This window comes from Platalea leucorodia (genome assembly GCF_965183815.1).
Source record: "Platalea leucorodia genome assembly, chromosome: 19".
Lineage (NCBI taxonomy): Eukaryota > Metazoa > Chordata > Aves > Pelecaniformes > Threskiornithidae > Platalea > Platalea leucorodia.
The window spans coordinates 4307013-4330791 of NC_138841.1; the positions used below are offsets into that span (position 1 = coordinate 4307013).

Below are 23779 nucleotides of genomic sequence, written 5' to 3' on the forward strand. Positions count from 1 at the left end.
CGAAGCACCCAGACATCCTGAGCCCACTGCTAATTTGAATGAAAGATCAAATGCGAGTCTCTGCCCGGCTGAGCCGCAGTTGGAGGAGCGAGCGCTGCCCCGGCCTCCCCCCGCTCCGCTGGGAGCCGCTGCTGGATGCAGGCAGGCAAGGGAGAGCCTGACACACAGCCAGGGAAGCCCAGGGGACAGTGCGTGGGCTGTCAGTCGGGTCTTGGGGAGGAGAGCATCAAAACAAGCAAGCAGGTTGACAGAGAAATTCAGCACGCTGGGTGCAAAGCTCTGTGAAACCCGGCCCAAGTGTGTCACTTCAACACCTAAATTCAGCTGCGACCCCTCCCCTGCAGACACCCACCACCCTCCCAGGGCTGGCACCACTGCCTACGCTGCTGCCTGCACCGCTGCCTGCACCGCCTGCCTCTTGCCCTCATCCTGGAGCCAGTTACAGCCCGACCCAGGGGTCTCCTGCCCAGCACCACGTCACAGCCGAGACCTGCACACCCGGCTGAACACCCAGGAACGTGGCCCTTGTCACCTTCTCCCTTTCCCCTAAGCGCAGGATACAGAGCACTCGGCCGCCTCTCTTTGAATGAAAACAATCCAGTAACAGAGAAAACCCCCAGCAACAGTGGAGACCCCAGCACACTATCCACTGCGAGGGGTCTGCTAAACAAATGCACAGCCTTCCACGCGAGTCTATAAATATCAGCCTTTTCAGTGCAATCGCTTTATGAATAAGCTGTAATGCAGTATTCCATTTGGGCTCTCAGACAAAAGGACAGCACCCTACCAGCACCAGCTTTCTGCTGCTGCAGTTTTCAGAAGTATAATTGGATTATAACCAACTGCGAGTTTCTAGTCCCAGTTTCTCTTGGGCCGGGGAAGTCACTCTCTGATCTGTGACAACAGGAATGGGAAGGAAAGAGCAGAATGAGCTGAGCTGGGCGGAGGGGAGGGGGCGGCTGAGGGCTCCGGCAAGGCGAAAAGGGCTTTGGTGGATAACGAGGTTTGCAATCCCAGTAAATAATTAGGCATATTGGGAAGTGCCAGCAATGAGAGGTTACCCATTGCAGCCTAATGCCTGCTCACCTGCAGGCTGTGGAAGGACCAGCCAGCCAGGGACCACACGGGGAAGAGGGAGCTCCCAGGTAAGGCTGGCCTTCACCAGCTACCAGCCCACAGTTTTAGGGCGCTGGAGGAAGGAGAACTCGCAGCCAAGGGCAGCTCGTCCACCAGCTCTCCCCGTCCCACAGCCACAGACGGCAGAGGCACGGCAGAGGTGGGAGACCACGCCGAAGTGGCACAAAGACACCGGCTGTCCCCGCGGAGGAAGGCGGTGGCCCTGGCTGGGGACATCGCTGCCCCAAGGAGTGCGTGTCCTAAGCACAGCCCCTGCGTCCCCCGTCCCCCAGGCCGCTGCCTGCAGGTCCCCGCGCAGCTGCGGCTCTGCCCCGGCCCCGACTCCCGCCCGGCACCGCGCCGGAGGGGCCCGCGGAGCGCGGCGGGGGCGGCAGGCACAGCGCGGCCGGCGGCCCCCCGGGCGGGGCGCGGAGCCCCGCGGAGCCCCGCGGAGCGCGGCCGGCGGTTCCCCACCCTGCAGTGACACCTGGCGGGGGCGAGGGCGGGAGGAGCCGGCGGCGGCCCCGGCCCCGAGCATCCCGCTGCGCCCCTTCCCCGGGCGGAGCCCGACGGGGCGGCCGCGGCCGGCGGCTGCGGGCCGCGTCCCCCGCGGGTGCGGGCGCGGCGGTGGGAGCGGCGGCGGGGGCAGGGGCAGCCCCGCCGGCGGTGGGCAGGAGCCCGGAGGGGGCTGTCCGACGTGCCCTTGGGGAGGTGGGGGTCGGTCCGGCCGGAGCGGCGGCTCCGCGCCTCTGACTCTGCCCAATGAGAGCCCGGAGCACGGCGGGCGCTGTCAATATTTGGCCGCGGCCCCCGCGCTCCCATCCCCAGTGCCTGCTCGCCCTCCGCGCTAGGACCTCCATGGCCCGGCCCGGCCCCGCGCCGCTCGGGGGGCGCCGGCCCCGCTGAACCGCGCCGGCCCGGACCCCTCGGGGAGCCCCGCCGCCCGGCCCGGCCCGGCCCGGCCCTGCCCCGCCGCCCCCCGCGCAGCAGCATGCGCCTGGGAGCGGGGGCCCAGCCGGGGCTCGCTCAGCAGCGCGGAGCCGGCAGCCGCGCCGCGGGGCCGTGACGGGCAGTGCCCTCCGGGGGAGCGCGGGCAGGACCCCCCTCCCCGGTCATTTCTCCGTCTGGACCCCGCCCCGGAGAGATATGCTCAGCCCAAACCGCCTGGAAGCGTCTCCTGGGATTGCCTTGGCCCCCGGGCGTGCGGAGTGCGGAGCCTTCCCTCGGCCGGCGGGCGCGGCCCCGCGGCTTTGCCTGCCCCTCGTCCTCCTCCTGCTCGCCCTGACGCCCCGCGCCGACTCCTCGTGGTGGTGAGTCCCCGCGACGGGTCCGCCGCCCCGACGGTCCCCGGGCTGCCGCCGGCGGGAGCTGCGCGGGGCTCGGCCGCGGGACGGGGACGGGGATGGGGATGGGGATGGGGATGGGGAAGCCCGGCCGGGGGCTGGGGCAGCGCCGGCGGGAGCGCAGCGGGCCCCGCCGTGCCGGAGCCCAGCGCCCGACGCGCGGCCGGGGGAGCCCCGCGGCGGGGCAGCGGGAGCCGGCGGGGAGCGGCCGGGGCTGGGCGGGCTCCCCCCCCTCCGCCGGGCGCGTCGCGGGACCCGGTCCCGGCTGTGAGCCTCGGGGCTCCCCCCGCCGCCACCTGCGGCGGCCCCGGCTCCGCAGCGGGCGGAGGGGGAACCGCCCGCGCCCCCACCTGCCCCGGGGCCGGGGCTTCCCCCGGGCGCAGCCGCCGCGGGGTCCCCGGGCACCCCGCGCCCCCAAAGCGCCGTCGCCGCTCGTTTGCCCCTGGGGCCGGGACTCGCCGCGGGGACCCCCCGGCTCCCGCCGCATCTGCCGTGCCCCCCCGAAAGCCGTCCCTCGCCGGGCAGCGGCGGGGAGCAGGATTAGCCCCTCGGTACGGTTTAGAGCTGGGAAGCGGCAGCAGCGAGCAGCTCCCCTGATCCCCCCTCTGCAATCCGGAGATCGCGCTGGAGCTCCCAGATCCCTACGGGCTGCGGTATCGCCCCGCGCACTTGTATTATAGCTTCTGGGAAGCTAAGAAGTTGTTCTCCCTCATTTGGATAAGATGAGGCTCTGTAACAGATCGAAATGATGCTACAGAAAATACCAGCCTTCTAGAAATTAATCTCCTCCAGTCCCGATTCCTCTAACAATGAAAATTCATGCATGTAGAATGAGAGTAATTCGGCAAACAAGGACGGTGAAGTTTTCCAAGCAGCCCTGTGCTGCCTCAGTAGTTCACTAACACTGGAGAAAAAAACAGTTTGCTGCAGAAAAGTTCTCAGTGTCCCCCACCCTCTGAATAGTCCTCTCAAATCTTGTGGAAAACAGTTTTCCACGCCAATCTCATCATCATTAGCACATCGCAGTGGATGAAGCAGAACTTAATCAAATTCAACACATCTGCCACCAGAAGAGAACGGTGGTTTCTGGAATTCCTCAACTACCGTGGAGCATGTTGCCAGGGCCCTGGAGCACTTAATAGTCATGCCGATAACACAAGTATTCCTAGGGTCTGAGAGCAGGTCTGGGCGTGTGGCAGTCGTGGCCACGCTGGCATCCCTGGGAGAGTGATCCCAGGGTGAGGAAGGCGAACGGGAAAGCTGCGGGGCGGGGAGGGAGCGGGGAGCCCCGGGGATGTGCTGCTCGGGCAGCGGGTTCCAGCCAGGCACAAGAGGTGGCACCAGGCACGTATAATGCAAACTAGCAAGACCGATGCCGCTCCCGGCCATGCCCAGGGGAGATCCCCTGCAGCCCGATCAGCCCATGGGGAACTGAAATCACTGGGCGAGAAAATGAGTCACCATCGGCGAGTATCAGGTTGATACAAGCGCTGGCCTGGCTTCCAGCCGCCAGATCTGCCCCCACCCATCGGGGCAGGCGAAGGCAGGACAGCATTTGCGCGGAAGGTGATGTTGCTGGTAGGCTAAAAGCCGAGGAAGGAGGGAAGAGTCTTAGGGCAGCGGAGAAGTTGGATTATTTCACTTCGTTATCGAGGAGGCAAGAGAAGGGGAGGCTCGTTAGAGCTGAGGAGTGGGTGCATAGGGCAAAGTAGCTGGAAGAAGAGGAGGTATGGAGTAGCCACAGCAACATCTGCCCAGAGCTGGGCAGTTCTGGTAACGCGCTTGAATGCTGGCTGAAGGGTGAGAATTCTTTCTTTAGGAGGAGTGTGAAAAACACCTATTTTCCTTGCTGTTGTATCCCACTTCTCCCCACAACGACTCCACCGCGGTGTCTGCCCTAATCCCAAGCGCACACCTCTTCCCAACAAGCAGGAGAAAAACCAACCACATTTTAAGCCTCGGTAGCTGTGGGTTATTTGGAGGAAACTAGATGTAGCTCCCGCAGCAGCTTGTGTTCTCAGCTTGCAGACCGACGCGTTCGAGGGAGAAGGGGGCGCGGGGGCAGCCCCCGGGGCGGCCGGGGCCGGGCAGCTCCCCTGCGCAGCCGGCCGGCTCCTCAGCCCTGGCACAGCGGGGCGCGATTGCTTTGAATGCTTTTGGCAAGCAAAATTGGTCTTAGGGACCTTAAGTACGTGACTTTTTAAAAAAAAAAAAAAATTAGAAACCAAATACGTTAAACTCGAAAGTTCGCATTTTCAATTGTACTTTCTCTTCTGTAGACCAGAACATTCCTAAGGAAAGCCTTCACTGAAGTGAGCATTGTTCTGCTGGACGTGTCAGTTCTGATAAAATAGCATGTTTAGATGAAATTGTGTTTTACTGAAAATGGTTTCAACCAGCTGTGGTTTGGGAAAAAGTTATTCAGTGATTTACATAGGTTTCCAAGTACATCTTTAGCACTACTGATATTACAGTAAATACATTTGGTGGTGCATCATCATTCCTTATTTTTACTATTATTGCCAAATTCTTCTAGGGATTCACACACAATAAACTTGTGGAAATAGAGGAAATGCTTCTCATTTTCAGAGTTGATTTTTTAAAGTAGATTAATAGAAAAAACAGGGTCAGTTCTGATCACAGTACATGGAAAGGAAATATCAACCAAATGTTTCTTCTAAACAACTGCAAATTATTAATTTTCAGTGACGTCAGGCACGGCCCGCGCCGCCTCACAAAAACGCCAGGAATTGGTGAACTTTGGCACTCAAAAAAGCGTCCGTGGGTGCGTGCGTGTGTGCGCATTGCTCGGCGCACGTAGCGGCGAGAACAGCATTGGCGCGGGCAGAGGGGACGGGCACGGGCACGGGCCGGCGTGGTTGCGGCCGGCGGCGCTGCCCGGGCTCCGAGCCGCCGTGACTAACAGCGGCAGCGGGATGGCCGTGGCTGTGGGGAGCAGCATCCATGCAGAAATGCTCCCAAACTGTAAAGTGTTACTTAGCAACAAAATACCAGCTGAAACACAGATGGAAATTAAGAAGGAATGCAACGGGAAAGATCCCTAAATCCCGTTTACACTTGAGTGCAGTCGGGTAGGGAGGACGGCATCGGCCGGGGTACGGTGGCTCTCCCCGGGCGGGCGCCCGTCTGGCAGGGCTGTGCCCCGCGCGCGCTGCGAGAGGACATCGGGCCCCGAAAGCGGCCTCTGAAATTCCTTCCGAAAGATTTGGAAGATTAGACAAATGTTGCTCATAAACATAAACTGTGCAATAAACAAACTTGGTGTAAATAACTAAGTAGAGTTTACTCGCTATTGAGAGCCCCGCTAGCTGCTCTGGTGTGGAAAGCCATTTTAAATTGAAGGTTTGGTTAAAGAAAAATGTACACAAAGCTGTATGCGCACACCCCCCTGCACCCCACCCTCACACATACCCGCTTGCCTGCAAGCCCACATGAACCCCCCCAGCCCCACCAAATCCTCGTTAGCTAACTTGTTTATTGCTAACCACAGCCCTTGGAAACTACAAATATTTAATTTCATCTGGCATTGGAACAGATGGGAGGCATCAGGCTCCCAAAGAGATAAAACAAATCTGTGGAAGGAAGACTAACGCAAGCTTGGGCACGGGTCGGGGAGCGTGCAGGAGTCTGGCGGCCACGTGGGGCTCCTCAAGGCATCGGTGGGTTACGGGGGCTCCTGGGGGAGCTGCTGCACCCGGGGCACGATGCCCGGATGGGCGCTCTTAGGGATGCTCTAGCCACCATGCTCCAGCTCCCTTCCTTGGCCAGGGAAGCAGGGCTGTGTTCATGGGCAGGGAAAACGCACCAAGGGCAGATGGTGAAGCAAGAGCGCCCATCGCACCCTCCGTGGTAGAGCAACCCCGGGAGCTGGTGTCAAGCCCTGCCTGCGGGCTTGGCAAGGACACCCCCGGTGCGGGTGGAGACGGGGATGTTCCCACCACGATGGGTGGGAAGGAGCAGTGCTCCCGCAGCCGTGCCTCTCCGGGGTTTGCCGTGCGTTTCTGTCGTGACACCAGTGCCGGGTCCTGGTCCAGATGCAGTGGATGGGCACAAAGAGTGATGGAAAAATCGAGCCACACGTATGCGTGGATATAGGAGAGAGGGGCTCATTTAAACAGGCATCACGCTGAGGTGTGTGGGAGGGGAAATAGCATCAATAGGAATGTTTGAAATTAAGCCAAGGGAAAGACAGCTGCATGGAGGAACTCCACCGCCAGCCGGTGTAACCCTTTGGGGCGCGCGGGGGTGTCGCTGCCTCCCCTCCGTGCCAGTCGCAGAAGGGCAGACCCACAGCAGCTCCAGGAGGGCTTCGCTAGCAGAGGCTCTAGCAGCTTACGTGGCGGCTCCGAGGACCGCGTGTCCGTAGCTCCCGATGCCATCCTGCGCCGCGGACAAACTGTTTCCCTCCTCCGTGCGTGCCCCCGCTGCAGAGCAGCTCCTCATCCCCCCGGTCTCGGCGCCAGGGCTGTCGCAGGCGAGGTACCAGCGGGACTCGCCATCTCAAAGGGGAGGTGGCGTGCGGCGCGGCAGCGCTCGGGGCACGGGGGAGCTCCGGGGGTTCGCACCGGCTGTACGTTTGTTGTTGCAGAGCGCTTTGCACGGCAATAAAAGCAGGAGGTCAGCGACCAGGAAGTCTTTATCCCGAGGCGCTCCACAGCTCCGGCTGTCCAGGCAGCCGCGCTTTGAAAAATAAGTTTTAAAGTAATGTCAGACTGATGGAGAATGAACCCTGTGGCCTTTGCAGCAGCCCTGGTGTTCTTGGTTGGGGTGTATTGAACAGATGGGTTCTCTCAGTCGTTCTGCGCCGTTATAATAATCCTAATTGTGTTTCTTAGTTCATTTTTCATTAGGGTCACTTTCACCTATAGGAAATCTTTCTTACAAAAAAATGCAGAAGAAAAAAATCCTTCTGCTCTTCCAAACTCATTAGCTTTTGCTATTACTAATACCGATTTCAGCAGTGCCTGCAGCCCACCGTGAGGAGGTCTGTGCTGGGCTAGGTCCTGCAGAAACACGCAGCCTCTGCTCTGAGCAGCTCGCACCCCACGCACAAGAGAAGACAAGAGAAGAATCATCCATCCTACTTCACCCCCAGAGACAGTCTTACTTAGACCCCTTAGCAAAGTGCTTTGAGATTTTGGGAGCAAAAAAATTGATACTTAGAAGATAAAGCGTATTTTTGATGAGCAATTTGTATTGTATTCATACATCGCCAACAGCGCCTCCGGGGAATAGCTTTCAAACCCAGAGCTGAGCGAGGTATTATCCACTGTTGCAGAAGGCATCAGAGTCCTTTTCTCCCTGTGCTTTTATAACCTCCCACCTGCACCCCTCCTCGGGCTCTGCAGCGGCCCGAGCACTCGGGGGCTTTGCTCTCACCCGGTGCACGTTCTGCGCACACCCTGCCTCGCCTTTATACCACAGCAAGCAGAACAGACCTCGATTTCCAAGTCACTCTCGATACAAGATGCCAACAGCGAACCCTCCCGCGTCAGCCGAGGGGACGGCGGGGCAGGGCGCTTATTTCGGTCCAGCTCCCCGGGACTGCAGCGTTTCCCGGACATTTCGGTCCTTCCCACAGAAACAGCATCCCACTGACTGCCCGTGGGTGCAGGGGAACCGCAGAGAGGGGACTCCGGCAAGGAACCAAAGGCACACAACTGGAGAAAGGGTGACACAGAAGGGAAAAGAAAAAAAGATCGTAGTGCAGAAAATGAAAAGTATGTACCTTGAATGGCACTGGTAGTGGCTCAGCATTATGATATTAAAAATTATTCAAGTGAGACTAACACTCTCAACATACAGAGTAGTGGCTCTAAGTGAGGAAATTAGGACTATTAATCATTCCAAGGCGTTAACAATTCCAGCAGTCCAGGATGGCCCTGTTCCCAGTGGGGCTTAATAAAATACTCAGGGTTTATAATAATAAAATAATATCTCAAATGTCTATAGCACCTTGCAACCCGAAGTGCTTTGCAGTTGGCTATAAATTGTCTGCCCACAGCCAGGGAGAGCAGAGGAAGGAAAGCGCAGCATCCTTGGGAAGTATGCAAAGAACTCGAGGAGGTGAAATGCTGCCAGGCGCGTTGGAATTTGCTCTTTATCAGGCAAAGAGGCAGGGATGTTGGATTTGATCCTATCTGAATGAGGTGTCTCCAATAGCTGCCTAGGGCTTTCCAGGCTCCCACCAAAATACAGATTTCGTGTTGATTCAATGGGATGGGAAGAGAACTGAAGCCAAGATAGTTTGGCTCCCAAGTTGATCTTTCAGGACTATCAAAGCCATTGCGAGAGCAACGGGACGGTGAATCAGTTTTCCCAGGGGAAGGACTCCAGCAGCCGCTGGTACCACCAAGAAGCCAGACCACACTCTCATCTCAACCTCAACAGCAGAGCTCTTGGAGCAGAAGCCAGCAGCGAGGAGGCTCTATGCAAAACAAGCTCACAGCCCCAGCCTGTGGGACGGATTGCACAAGAGGCTGAGCATCTCCCGCCCGAGGAGACGGGGAGCGGGCTCCGGCAGCTGCGGGGCAGCACTGCCTCTCCCCAGCGCTGATCCGGGAGAAGAGGCTGGAGAAGTCATCACGGGCACGGCGCTTGGGCACACATCGGGTTGGAAAGGCAGAGCTGGACCATGCTTCACCCGGGCATGGACGAGGGGAACTCCGGGGGTTTCACAGCACTCAGCGTAAGTGATGGTGGAGCCTAAACCAGTGCCATGCCACCCCTCCCAGGGCTGTTTTCGGGAGCAGGCAGCGTTCGTGGTGACCATGGCACGGCACGCTCAGGGGTGAGAGCAGAACTGGTGCCGAGGGAAACAGCCCGAGCTGGGACTGAGCCCCAGTTACAGCTTGGCTCACGGGCATCTGATGGCACCGACTGGAGCTGTGGAGGGGCTCGAAGCTCAGCATTTCTTCCAAACGGTGCTGAGGTTACTTGCCTGAGCAATATTAGGTGGGAGAGTTACATGTGACAGGCAGGCGGTGGCCATCAGAGGATATCGAGTTGAGAGGCACGCTTAACGTGGCCAGGAACAACACCTTGGCGCTACCTTGCTTGTTTGCTTTTTTGTTTTGTTTTGTTGTTTTAAATGTGGTTTGGTCAAGTTCAGAGCCCCCGGGTGCTGCTCTGCACAGCACCACACATTGCAAGGCTGCCTGCACCTCTTTACTGCCAGTAACAAAAGAGAGCCTGGGGGGAACCCCCGGGAGCAGCTGACGCGGCCGGGGGTCCAGGGATTTGAGCTGTCCAGATTGCCTCAAGCAAGTTGAGAGCACCCTGGACTTGATGGGGAGAGGCAGGATCAGAAAAGGCAAATTCTCAAGCTGAAACCCTGTTAGCTGGGATGTCAGAGCCGAGCCTGCCGCCTGTGCTGAGACCTGGCTCCAGGTCAGCTTTGAAATCATCGGGAGATGCTCCTCCATCAAGCTGACAGGGTTGACGGTGCTGTGTCTGGCCAGGGCCCCTCCTGCCTGCCCCGGCCGCTGCATCCCCCCCTTGCTCTGCCGCCAAGCAAGGAGTTACAAACAGTTTCCAAAATGTTTTTGGGATCCTCGGGAAGAGAGAAGCTGCAGGAAGGAGAACTGTTAACCTGCCATCGGTTTTCAGCCATTAACTCTCTCCGCATTAACAAGTGACAATGACGAAGCCCCGTGCCTCGGCTCTCTGCGTGGCACCCAGAGCTGCCCCAGCCGAGCTTCCCCATGCCTGGAGTCCGGCTTACCGCATCATCCTAGCTGCTTGCATGGACAGCCTTCTCCCAGCCTACGACAGTGATTTTAGTTAAGCTCATTTTGTATTAATCTAATTTAAAATTGTGCCTTTAATGGTAGTGGTGCAACCCCGATTTCCCCACAGTGCGAATGTCCAACATTTCAGCAGCTGTTTTAATTCTAAAGCAGAGCACAAAAAACTAAAATACTGAGATTTGCCTGAGAAGGGCAATTCCAAAAATTTCCCTTTTGAAGGAAAGTAATGCTCAAATAGGTTTTTTCCATGCCATTTAAAGTGTAAAATGAAATATTAGATACAGCAGCGTGCCTAGTATAACTTTCATTAGAAACTGAATGAGCACAGTAACATATTTCTCAACACCACCTTGGCATTACAGAAGAGCAACGAACGAGAGCAAGTTCCAATTCCACTTAATTTTACCCATTCCCACAAAATGCTTTCCTTTCTTCAAAACCTCATTTTCCAAGAGGCATTTTCCATCCGATATCTACTAGCGAGCCCCGAACAGTGGCATGACCCCAGCTCAGGGGTCTTGGATCTCGCCGGGTCATCGCGATGCGGGAGGCAGCCAAGGCAGCCTTTCTGCAAAACCAGGGCACGTGGTCGGTGCCGTAACCAGAGCACCCCGCACCAACGCGCCTTGGCCAAGGCCGACACCACACAACAAGGCTGCGATACCACGCTGTGATACCACCAGAGCTTTCCCCAGCCACCGCAACAACCCCAGCCCCGCAATGGCTGGTGTTTCCTTGCAACGCTCGCCCCAGCCCTACGCAAAGCAAGCGGCAGCCAGGCACGCCGCAGAGATACGAGGTCGCCTCTGCCAGGCTGACTTACCGACTGCCCAGAGAAACGCCGTTTCGCAGGTGGCTGGTGAAGGTCGGAGCCGGGAGCACATAGGGGCTTCGCTGCCATTGCATCTTCAGGACTGGAGAGCTGCTCCACAAACCTCTGGGTCAGCCAGCAGGGTTTTAGCAAAAATTATGGCCAACAGCTCTGAGTTAGAAAAGAAAGAAATCTGGAGGTGCCCAGGTCTATATTGCAGGGGGCTGGTTATTTATAGTGAAAGGGAAACGTAATTCCCCTTTGCAGCATCTTCCTACTTTGATCTTTAGAGATCTGGTTCCTCCTGACCGCTGGTTTTGCAGAGCGGCCCCCAAGCCCCCGTAGACGCAGCCTGGTGCTCCTGGGAGCTGGAGAAACCCCTCAGCAGCCACAGCCGGCTTGCTCAGCTGGCCGGGCTTATGCTGACACGTTCGGGGCAGGCTGGCCCAGGCTGCTGGAGGGGTCTCCTTTCTCCAGCAGTAGAAGCTCCCATCTGCCTATTGCTAAGGTGCCTTAGACTCTGGCCACGCTCCTGATCTCCTCACTGCTGCACCTGGGGTAGGGGGCTTTTCCTGAGCCTTTTGGTCTTTCCTACTAAAGAACTCAGCAACTGGGAAGCTGCATACACTGTGTCGGTGCCAAAAGCACAGTTTATTGATCCAGAAAAAGATTCCAGCATGGTGAAGATGGAGAAGGAGTGAGGCATACTGGGATCCGACCCTTGGGACAAGATGCAGCGGATCCCAGAACTTGCAGCCCACATGCAACTGGGGGGATCCCCTCCTAACCCGCAGGGAATTGCACGTACAGGGAAGAGAGCCGCTGTGGATAGGAAAGCTGTGAGCTGTTGAGACTTTCCCTAGAGCAGCCTGAGCTGAGGGCAGAGACATGACATGGGCCACACGGTTCTGCGAGAGCACCCTGAGCAGTCTGCAAGTCCTTTGGGAAGCCGGGCAGGCTCTCCTGGGAAGCGCGGGAGCAGGACACGTACAGCCCGGAGGCAAGCCATGGAAGGGGGTTAGCACAAAATACATGCTGCCAAGTAAATAGATGCGTCTGCCTCTGATTTGCATGTTTATCTTAGAAGCAATTTAGGTTTCTCCTTGTTTACAAGAGTCGAAGTCAGCAGACTCTTAGAACAAGAAAAACAACTGGGAGCCAACATGTGACAGTTGTCTCCTGTTCCCCCAATGCATCGGAGCCGCCAGCGCTCCCGGGCTGTCGGGAATGAGCTCACTTCAGCTGCACCGGTGGATGTGTCTGTGCAGCAGAGTACTTGCAGAGAGGAGGAAGGCTAGCGGGGAGCGAGGAGCGCTTTACCTCATTACCTTGCAGGCTCTGAAAGCACTTGCCTTTGGAACATGACGCCTCTGGTCTCTGCTGCTGTACAAGATGCTCCTTGCGGGGAACGGGGAAGGGAAGGCGGAGGTCCAGTACCACGCACGGTGGCACAGCATTTCCCGCAGCGCTGCAGCTCACACCCGCCTCCTGGCAGCTTGAACTCTAGGAGCAAATGGGAAATAATATTGCACGCCGATTTGCAAAAAGTAACGGATGCAGCATCACGCAGCAGAAGGCTGTCGGAGGGATCAGTGCCAGCCCCTCTGCCTGAGCAAACAGCTCTGCCCTTGGCCAGAGGGCGATGCAAGGGCTCCACAGGCACCATGCGAGGACCTCACAGGAGGCAGCATCCCATGGAACCCCATTTGGCAGGGCGGGGGATCGTTATCCCCACATGCACTTAATTATTAACTCCCTCCCTCCTTCCCAGGCTGCTCCTGCCTCTCTCCTGACCATGCAGAAGTCCAGGCCTGGGCAGCCTCCAGCATGAGGAGCAGTTCCCTCTCACAGACTTTTCTGACCTCAGGGCTTGGGTTTGTTGGTTTTTTTGTTTTTTTGTTTTTTTTTTTCCCCTGTAAAAATGCAGATTCCCCAAGAGTACAGCATTTCACAGAAGTTTGCCACTTCCAGCACAACTTCATTTTTTAAAAATGAAGTTCTGATAAGGCAGCTGGGGACTTCTCAGAACATCTATTGTCTTTCCTATTCCAGTGTTTTTAAAATGTCACAGATTTTTAGAAATAAAATCGGAGGGGATGCTTTAATCAATCCAAAACAAATGTTTGGGTTTTTTCCCTCCCAAAATTCTGCTTGGCAGAATTTTCTGATGTTCCCCGTCTCGCTCCATTTCAGAGTAACTGAACCCAACTGGAGCATTTCTCACAAAATGGAAGAGCTCGGTCTCGCCGAGATAACCGCAGCCTTTCCAAGACACATGACAAAATTTCCCCCCTTGTGCCATGCCGCTCTCCAACACCGCAGCAATGGTGGGACAGGTTTCGGTACCCAGTCTCCGATGGAGGCCTGTAGGTACTGCAGCAAATACGCTGCTTGTTTGCAGCCACAAGCAGAGGGAGATGCAGCCACCGACCCTGGCGGGGTCCGGGACCCTGCACGGTGAGGTGCTCCCTCGGCGGTCGGTGCCCTTCACCCTGCTCTCCTTCCACTTTCTCCTGCTGATAATGTTTGCTCTGATCTGGGTATTTGGCAGGAGAATTAACGAGAAGTAATTAGCTCCCAGTGTGAAAAAGGGAGCGCCTGGTGTTTATCTTGTCTGGAGGGTTTTCCTTGATCTCAGTCTCCCGGGGGATGGTGTTAGTCAGTGCTTTATCTGCCGGCTCTCCCGTCGCGGAGGCAGCTCCTCTGCCAGCAGGTCTCTCCGAAGCCAGCCCTGCTTACAGCCCACTGCCGTTACCAAAGACCAGTGCCACAGCTCACCAGCGCTGGAGGTGGACGGGGATGGGGTCCCCGCGAGGTCCCTGGTGACGTGGCCCATCAAAGACCGTTTCACCTTTCCCAGCATCTCTTTCCTCCAGCGAAGAGGAGCTTTGACTACTGCTGCAACCTCCATCCTGCAACACCGCTGCCTCCCAGCAGCCTCATCCCAGCTCTTGGCAGCGCAGGCAGGGACACATCAGCTGTCCCCATCCTTACTGGGACCGGGCAGACTGGGAATTCAGGGCCAGGGTACCTGAGACCACTGGCCTGTGCCATCATCCAGCTGGCGGGATGCTCCTCCGCCCTGCTCACCACGGGAAGGAACCAGCCGCTCTCGCAGCCCACCACGAGCGAGGCAATTAAACGCCCGCAGTCGGCATTGCTCAATGAGCTCCTGATGGCTTTTCTTTCCTAAACGGCTTCCACCATCTCCCTTGCTCCCCTGCTGCAGGATGAAAGGCTGACGAGCAAGGCTGCAAAAGTAATCCTCACTGGCCCTCAGACTTGGGGCTTGCAAAGCCATGGGGAGCCGGGTTTATTATCCTCAGCTCCAGCCTGAGATGACCTTGTGCTTCTGCCAGCATTTAAACAAAATATTTTAAAAGAGGGAACAGATCCCATTGCTTTCTGTGCTCGCAGGGCTTTCCTGAGCCTGCGAGCTCTCTCTGGGGCTGATAGAAGTGATAGAACATGGCCAGGGAGAGACAATGAAATATTGCCCAAGCTTATTGCTTTTTGTTATTATTAAAGGGAGGTTCTTACTTCCAGTTTGGGGGGGTTTGAAAAATCTGAATCCCACCCAAACCTCATCCCTTCCAGCCAGGATCACAGCTCTGCGCTCTGTGGCAAACATCACCCTCCGGCACGAGCAGCCGCTGCCTGGCTGGGGCGAGCGGGCGGCGCGGGCAGGGGCTGACCAGGATGGAAAATTCCACGTTGCCGCCATTGTCCGGGCTGGTGCGGGGCAGAGCTCGGGGTCCCTCCCCCGTGGCCGTGGAAAGCTGCCCGTGGGGCTCAGCCAGGCTCTACCAGACCGTTGTTTGCGCATTGTCCTCCTGCTCCGAGCTCCCGCCCTCTCCCCACCGCTGCCGGGAGGGGACCGGGATACAGGCAGGGTACAGGCAGGACAGGAGACGCAGCACAGTTCTCCCAGTTATCCAGCTTCAGGACATGATCATAAACGTTCGCCAGTGCAAGAGATACGCAGAGAGGGCTAGAGAGCCGGGGGATAACAGTGTGAAGGAGGACTGCAGCAGCAAGAGGGGAAGCCTGCTCCTCTTTCTCCCCGACCCGAGCATCACACAGGTGCCCGTGCCATGGAGCGCTGTCCCCGCGGCGTGCCCCAGCCAGCGTGCGGGCAGGAGGAACTGCAGAGCCTGCACCAGCACCGGGCGCGCTGGTCTCAGCTGGGCTCCATCCTGCTGCGCTCAGCAGGGCCGGGCTGCAGAGCGGGGCTGGGATGTAGGGAAGAGGGTGGGAGGCAGGTTTTGCACATCAGCAAGTTTCTCCACTGCCACCCCAGGAGCTCACAGAGAGCCCAGGCTCTCAGGGGCACGGGCCCCCCGACTTGCAGCACCCATAGCTGGCTGTCTCCTGGGGGAGGTGGGCTCCACAGGGCCCCCTGCTCCCTGCTGCAGCGATGCATGCACAGAGCAGAGCTTTGCCTGCCCCAGGCTGGTGCAGCTCAGGATTATTTTGTTAAAGACCAAAGCCCAGCGGCTGTGATGGCTCAGTGGAGCCCTGTCCCTGCCTCCTGCCTGTCTGAACCACAGCACCGGGCCGGGCTCGCTGCGCAGCCAAGCGGCGTGGTCTGCAGCTTCCCCGGCTCGCCCACGCCGAGGGGACGCTGCAAGGAGGGCACGCTGCTGCGGGGGGACGCCCTCGGCAGAGCCCAGAGCAGCTGTGACACAGCTAGAAAGAAAAGAGGGAAAAGTGGGCTTCAATACAAGCCCCCCCCCCAGCAGGGTGAGGATCCAGGGAGCCAGAGCCCTGCACCTTCCCCCTCCGCGGGCAGCGTGGTAACGCGGCACCGTTCTCTCTCGCAGGTACATCGGGGCGCTGGGTGCGAGGGTGATCTGCGATAACATCCCCGGGCTGGTGAACAAGCAGCGGCAGCTGTGCCAGAGGTACCCCGACATCATGCAGTCGGTCGGGGAGGGAGCCAAGGAGTGGATCCGGGAGTGCCAGCACCAGTTCCGGCACCACCGCTGGAACTGCAGCACCCTGGACCGGGACCACACCGTCTTCGGCCGGGTCATGCTGCGAAGTAGGTTCTGCCCCAACCCCTTCCCACCGCCATGTGCCTTGTCTCCCTGGGAGAGTCTCTCCTCTCGCTGGGCTGCCGTGCCCGGTGGCTTGGATTACTCCCTTAGGAGAGCTTTGCTTTTCCCTGTAAATTAATCAAGCAGTAATGGGAGCAGAGCACTGCGTTTGGAATAGCTGCACCAGATGAGATGGAGCAGGGGGAGCACTGGGGCAGAAGGGGGAAGGAGGAGACACCTCCAGAGAACAGGCTCATATGTAAACAGTAATGGGATATATAAATATTTGGAGAGCAGGGTTGGCCAGGACTCAGCAGTTCACGTCGGAACTGGCTGTTCCCTCGCGTGGCAAGGGAGGCGAGGCAGAGCCGCGGCTCCAGTCCTCACTTCAGGCTCCAAGGTGGAGCAGGACCACGGCTACGGGGCAGACGCCAGCCCTGCGCGAACGGCTGGGCACAGACCCTGCCCGGGAGGGACCTTCCCGCTCCAGGTGAGGGATGGATACGACACAAGCAGGGATGTACCCAAGGAGTGAAGAGGAAAGGTGTGATGGGGAGAGGGGTGGTTCCAGAGCAGGAGCAGCATCATGGGCTCCAGCTGCTCCCGGGAGGGCTCCGGCACTGAGTGGACCCCGGGAGCCGGCATGAGTCGCGGCGCAGGCAGCGGCGCCGCGGGACAGATGCTGCTGTGCCCCGTGACGTGCCGGGGCGCATCCAGCCACGCGGCCTCCAAATCAAAGGCGGCTGGGAAGAGCCTTTCCACTCGCCAGGAGCGGCTCATATGGAGGACATGTGGGCACCCGTGGAGGGAGCCGGGGAGTGGGGGGCTTGCTCCCAGCTGGCGGGGGGATGGGGCAGCTCCCCGGCGGGGCGGACGAGCAGCAGCGCCTGCAAGCCAGACCCCCGGAGGGGAGCCGCCTGGAGGGAAGGGGGCTGCAAGTGCCGGGACGCAGCACTCGCCCTGCCACGCTGCAGCCTGCCCGTCTCAGCCTCTCCATCCCCATGACCGCACCTTTACTCCCACCTGCATCCTCTCCTGCAAAGGACGGGGAATGATGAAAGCTCCTTGCCACAGCCCCATCCTGCGAGGCCCAAAGAGAGCTCTGCTCCCTTTGAAGTTGCTTTCAAAGGCTCTCAAAATCAAGACGAGGATGGTTTTGATTTGCAGCTTCTTTTACAGCATTATAAAACCAGCTGCGAACTCGAACCAGAGACATAAAATAGCAGGCGGCACACTGTGCCGCGCGGGGAAAGCCGAGCCCGGCCAGAGCTGCCGCCAGCTCCCGCGCTCAGCATCACCCCCGGAGGGAGGCAGCCCCGGCCGAAGGGTGCTGGCTGGTCCTGCGGTCTCAGCACCGATGGGCACCCACGCGGCCCCCGAGCCGCAGGTCAGTGGGTCAGGCAGCCCCGAGAGCAGCCCAACACCCCGAGCTGCTGAGCCCTGAGGCTCGACATCAAATTCCCCTTAGTCTGAGAGGTGCCAAGGAAGCAGAGACTGGACTTGGTGGCCAGAAGAGATGGCTGGACTTGGCTTACCTGCGCGCGGGATGGTCTCGCCCCCAACCGCGAAGGTGCTGCAACACGGTGCCCTGCTCCTTGGTGGGCTGTGGATGCCTGGCACAGCCCGGCACACTCACTCGCCATCCCTGTTTCTCTCCCCACGGCAGGCAGCAGGGAGGCCGCCTTTGTCTACGCCATCTCCTCGGCTGGAGTGGTCTACGCCATCACGCGGGCGTGCAGCCAAGGGGACCTGAAGGCCTGCAGCTGCGACCCGCTCAAGAGGGGCCGCTCCAAGGACGAGCGCGGGGAGTTCGACTGGGGCGGCTGCAGCGACAACATCAACTACGGGATCCGGTTTGCCAAAGCCTTCGTGGACGCCAAGGAGAAGAAAGTGAAGGACGCCCGGGCGCTGATGAACCTGCACAACAACCGCTGTGGGAGGATGGTGAGTGCAGCCCCCGCAGCTGAGCCCCGTGCCCGGCCAGCCATCCTGGTAGGGGAATGGGCAGCGGGAGCAGCTCGGGCATAGGAGCGGGACCCTGGGTGGCCACGGAGGGCCGGTCCTGCTGCAGACGGGGGCAGGACGCTGCCCTGCCTTCCCAGTGCCCCCCGGCACGCTCTGCCCGGGGAACAGCCCTGTGGGGACGGCAGGACCCTGCTTACCTTTGCCCGCAGCACGTGTCCTCGCTGATGCTGGCATCGGTGACCATGGGAATGCGTCCCTGTACGCAGCACCCCTCTCCCATTAGGAGCCCCATCCGCCCTCGCCTGTGCAGGATAAGCTGCACCAGGGACAAGCGGATCCAGGCGCGAGGTCGGACGGCCAGGGTGAGCGGCGGTCCTCACGGCATCCCTCTTCCCGCAGGCTGTGAAGCGTTTCCTGAAGCTGGAGTGCAAATGCCACGGGGTCAGCGGCTCCTGCACACTAAGGACTTGTTGGCTGGCAATGTCAGATTTTCGAAAAACGGGGGATTACCTAAGGAAGAAATACAACGGGGCCATCCAGGTGACAATGAACCAGGACGGCACTGGCTTCACGGTGGCCAACAAGAACTTCAGGAAGCCCACGAAAACAGATCTGGTGTATTTTGAGAACTCACCTGATTACTGCGTGATGGACAAGTCAGCAGGTAAAAACCAAAGCTCCAGTCGTTGCCCAAAAGCAGCTCTTCTTCCCCTCCTGACAGGCTAGCGGCTCGCACCCAGCCCAGCCTGGCAGGGCTGCTCTGGGACGTCAGCTCCCCCACCGAACCCCGCTCCCCGGTGGGGGGTTGCACCGCGGGGTCGCCCAGGCCCTCAGCAGATGTCGGTGCTCGCTGGAGCGCTGGGTCCCCACAGCACCTCACACCTGCACAGACAGGACTGGGTTTGTCCAAAATCCCCTGGCTTTACACCAAAGATCCAAACCCATCAGGCCCCTTGTAGTGAATGTAGCGCAGTGCTTCCTCAGAGCGTTTCTCCTGCAGAGCAAAGCTCCCTTTAAACAGGCAATAAAGAGCCCGTTTGGTGCAGCAGGCTGCCGCCTTCTCCTCTGAACACAGCCCGAGCCTGGGCTGAGAGCGGGGAAGGCGGCGTCAGGGCTGCTCGGCTCCTGCAGAGATCGTCAGTGGTTTCCCAGCCTGGAGCATCCCTGGGCTGGGGGTTTGCAGTGGCTGTGGGGGCTCGGTGGGGAACGCAGCACATGCTCCCACCACCCTTCAGTGAGCCTGTAGCCCGAGCAGAGGAGACATTTCTAGCTTTGCCAGCTGCAGAGCCCGGCTCGGCAGGCATGCACTGCTCCAGGGCCCCCCGGGCACAGGGGGGCTGCACAGAGCCCGTCCCCGTCCCCCCTGCTCTTGCGCTCTGGGCAGCAGCGGGTGCAGGCTCCAGCAGCGGCTGCGGGGACGCGGCCATGCAGAGGGTCACCAACGCTGCATCCCTGGCCGGGCTCGCTACCCGCGCTGCAACCCCTGCCCTTACCAAAGCAAGCACGGGCTCCGCAACCTCTTCCCGCAGCCCGCGCCCAGCCTTTGGAGGCCACGCTGCGGCACGCGCTGTGACAGAAACACCGAGATTTCGCCACTGCTAAGGCAGTCATATCCGAGGTCTCCATTGCAGATGGTAGATACCCAATGTTACCGCTGCCAACAGCTGCGGGGTGGGAGGAAGCATTTGAACAAGGGGGAGGAGGAACACCCTGACCCGCTCTCGTTTCCTTCTCCAGGCTCCCTGGGCACGGCCGGTCGCGTGTGCAACAAGATGTCCCGCGGGACAGACGGCTGCGAGGTGATGTGCTGCGGGCGGGGGTACGACACCACGCGCGTCACTCGCGTCACCAAGTGCGAGTGCAAGTTCCACTGGTGCTGCGCTGTGCGCTGCAAGGAGTGCGAGGACACTGTGGACGTGCACACGTGTAAAGCACCGAAACGGGCCGAGTGGTTGGACCAGACCTGAGGCGATGGGAGCACAGAGGGAAGAATCCACTGCCACCCCCCCTTGCAATTTTTTAAAACCCTGTGGCCTGAGGGCCGTGACATTCTGGGAGCTGTAGTTCAACTGCATGGCTTTTATTTAATTAATTCTGCAAAGCACTAAAGAAAGGACTACATTTCCCAGGAGGTACTGTGGACCCTTCCATTTGCTCAGCAAAACTAATCCCCGACCTAGGAGGAGTCTGCAATCCCTGCTTAAACTGTGAAACTGCCGTTGCCCGTTGTTCTCTTTGCAAAGGGACGGTGCAACCGAGAGGGACTTGGAGGACCGATCGTCGGGATGCGATGGCTGCGGAAACCTGCGCCTCCCCAGAGAATTTACGTTGCAGTAAAGTTTCACCAGCGAAAAAACACTAGTTCAGAATAATCCACTCTTGCAGAAAGCATTCTTGCTTGTACTTTTTTGCAAGGCCAGAGGAAGGGTGTTGCAAATCCGTAAGACAGTTCCGTGACCCCTGCCTTTCCCTCGAGCAGACCGGCACGCCGCCCCCGGCCGCACCGCTGACCCCGCTGAACAAGAGCAACCTCTGCACGAGGCTTCTCCCCGTCTCCCCAGCGAAGGCGACAAGCGGAGCTGGAAATTGGAACTGAAGCCTGAATGACCGCGTGAAGACGAGGGCCAGCCCTAGATGCTGGCAGACACAGAGGGCTAGAGAAAGCAAACAAAAATCTGTGAACTTACTGGTAGGTTCTGAAGTCAACAGATACAAGAGCGTCTCTGTAAAACTCACTTGTATGTTGTGTATACTGCTTATTATTTTAAGTCAAAATTCATTATAAACCTATATCAGAAAATTATGTTCTTTGCTTTTTGAATTCCTGCACACTCAGTTGGGCATTTCCCCCGGCGCGGGAATCAGCCCGCAGCGTTTCTTCTGCCTGCTTGCCTGCAGCTCCCGCGGTCCCAAAGCGCAGACCTCCCGCCCCGGGAGCCATCCGTTGTTTCCCACAAAGCAGAGCCGTGGCATCCAGCGTGCAAAGCCCCAGGGGAGTCCTTCGTAGGCAGCAGCACGCTCCAGGACATCTGATGACATAGCGTGGGGTTGAGCAGGAGATGCTAGACTAGCTTCCAAACCTTTCCCATAAAAAAAACCAAACCAAACACCCAAAACTTAAACTATCAACTAAAATCGAAGCTGATGAGAGGAGGGGCAGGCAGCTGCAGAGCTGCCAGTAGATGGGCTACAGAGATCAATAGCTCTCATCTATAGAAATTTCTTTTTCCCCCCAACTTGGGCAAGCAGTGATTACAAAGATGCTTTATTTAGTGTACAGATATTTTATAAAGTCTGGTCAAAAGGTACCGATCCACACAAACAGACTTAATGTACAAGTAAGGCAGTTGAACCTGCAAACTAAATTGGCTCAGGTAAAAAAAAAAAAAATAAATAAAAAATTACCTTAATCTTTGCAGTTCCTGAGCATGTGCTGAAGCTGATAGGGATGCTTCTACACTTCCCTCCCAGAGCTCGGCTGCCCGTTGCCCCGGGCAGGCTGTGCTTTCTCCCTCACCCAGGAAAAATGTTTGTTTTCCTAATGTTGATCATCCTGGTGCTGATGAGCAGGTAGGGAGGTTTCACACACTCAAAGCAAGTTTTCATGGAAGTTGTAAGTTTACATCAACAACGGGAAAGGACAAGTCGACAGTAACATTCATCTGTAAATATTTTTAACCGGGGTCTGCTTTCACGCTGCCATTGCTGCTAGCGGGGCTGTCGAAGCTCCCCGAGGAGCCGGGGTTTTCTCCTGGCCGCAGCGAGATGTGTGGGCAGCGGGAGCTGAGCAGGCTGTGCAGTGGCTGAAGGAAGGTCAAAGTAGCAGGATGGGATTAAGGCAAAGAAGATTATTCTGGTCCTAAGCCACCCATCGGCTACTGCACGAAGAGCATCTCTGAATGGGGATTTTACCCAATGGCCCTAGGAAATATTAGTTTAAGTGGTGAGAGAAAACCACTTTGAAAACTGTTTGATGGGAACGGCTCAAGGAATTTAAAGAGTCTGCCATGGGCCAGATTAGATCTGTGCCAGACCACCGAGATTGCTCGCGCAGAAAAAGGACCTTCAGCAGAGCTGCTTTAGAGCCACGGACAAGCAAAAAGGTGCTGTTTTAACAGAGCTCTTAAAACAGTCGCAGGAATCCCACCTCCCCGCTGCCTAACCCGTTTCTTATAGAATTAAACCATCTCCCCTTTGAATCCCATGCTGACAGCACGAGAGGGCTGAGCAGCACCTTTCGCCCTCTCTGCTCTTGCAGAACGTGCACTCGAGCTGGTGTTCACCTGGGAGGCTCCCGGGTCTCGCCCCGGGCCCTTCGAAGCCCTCCGAATTTCAAGGGGAGGCAATTGTCCTGAAGATTTGCTGCGTCTCGGCTGTGCCGAGGAATGCTGGCAGGTGAGCGGGAGGTCTGAGCCAGGCCAAAGGCATTTCGAGCCTGCTGTAGCACAGCGTCCGTCAGCACGCAGGCTAATCTACCGGGAAGAGCTCCCTCATTTATCTTCATTACTGCTCCACCTACCATCAATTTACGACAGACTTTAAAAAAAATGCTGCCCCCTCGGCAATCAATCCGAGCCTCCCTCCCTCCTGCTCCCAGAGCGGGACACGCTCCCCGGGCTGGGAGCCGGGGTCGGCCGCCAATAAACCTTTCTTCCTCTCCAGAGGACCCCTGGGAGGTGTCTTCCAGCAGAAATACTGCTCCGTAGCAGATCTGTAGGCCCACCTGATGAATGACGCCTTAATCAATGGCTGCTGCCAAAATACGGCTTCCCTTTGGATGCGGATGTTCAGCATTTTAAAACAAAGGAGAAAACTCGCGAGGACAGGTTGTCTTGGGTTTACTGGCTTCCTCCCTTCCCATATCATCACCGGGATACTAAAACGGGATGCCTTCAGCACTTTGTAGAATAACCACAGCTGAGAAGGCAACCCTGCGTAGCCCTGCCGGGTGCACCGGCGCGGTGGGACGCCCTGCCCAGCTGCCTTCCCCTGTCCCAGCACGGCAGTCAATCGGAGCAGTAAAAATACTTGGAAGCAGGTACCAGTATTACAGAAGCACCCGGAGGAGCAGTCGGAGACAGCGCGAGCTCGAGTCCACCCGACAGAAGAGGTGAGTGTTTCTTCTGCAAAGGGCTACGCCAGGCTACATTTGCTTCTTGTTTATTAACAAGCAATTAGCAAAAGCGCAGTGCCTGGGAATCAGGAATAGACTGGTCAGCTCGAGCTAACTCCCAGTGCTTGTGCAAGACGACGTCCCATCGCGGGCTGAAGGAAATTCAGAGCGGTCTACGCCTTCCCGCAGGTGAGCCCTGCCGCAGGTCCCCTTCGGCACACTCATCCTCAGCAAGCAGATGTTTTCCATCTCTAAACATTTACGAAGGCTGCAGTCTCGTCAGGGAACACTCAGCTCCTCTCACAAGCCCCTCTTAAGTAATCTGCCTAAAACGTGCAGGGAGCCTTTTATGCAAGATCATCTTCTGATTATCCTCCAGTCAAAAGCATGTCTGAACTCAAGGACAAGGAGCAGAATTAATTGCTTAATGAGCTTCTGAATAAATTACCTTCTCTGAAGAAGCTGGACAGGACACACGGGAGGAGGCAGAAGGCATTGGAAACACGGGATCCACGCAAACTCGGGGAATTCTCTCCACTAAACCACGTGCGAGTGAGAGCGTGCCTTAGCCCAGGTGACACCACCGTTCTTCTGGATGGATGTAGCGATAAGATCGGTTAAGT

The 23779-nt window shown here is 57.9% G+C and overlaps 1 protein-coding gene across 1 annotated transcript; it reads left to right on the forward strand.

The window, feature by feature from the left end:
* Positions 1-2262: 2262 nt before the first annotated feature.
* WNT2B (Wnt family member 2B) lies at positions 2263-20010 on the forward strand (the record flags this gene model as incomplete). Its single annotated transcript, XM_082330005.1, has 5 exons — positions 2263-2426; positions 15863-16083; positions 17745-18022; positions 18443-18707; positions 19781-20010. The coding sequence occupies 5 exons, from the start codon at positions 2263-2265 to the stop codon at positions 20008-20010; spliced, it is 1158 nt and encodes a 385-aa protein (XP_082186131.1).
* Positions 20011-23779: the final 3769 nt, after the last annotated feature.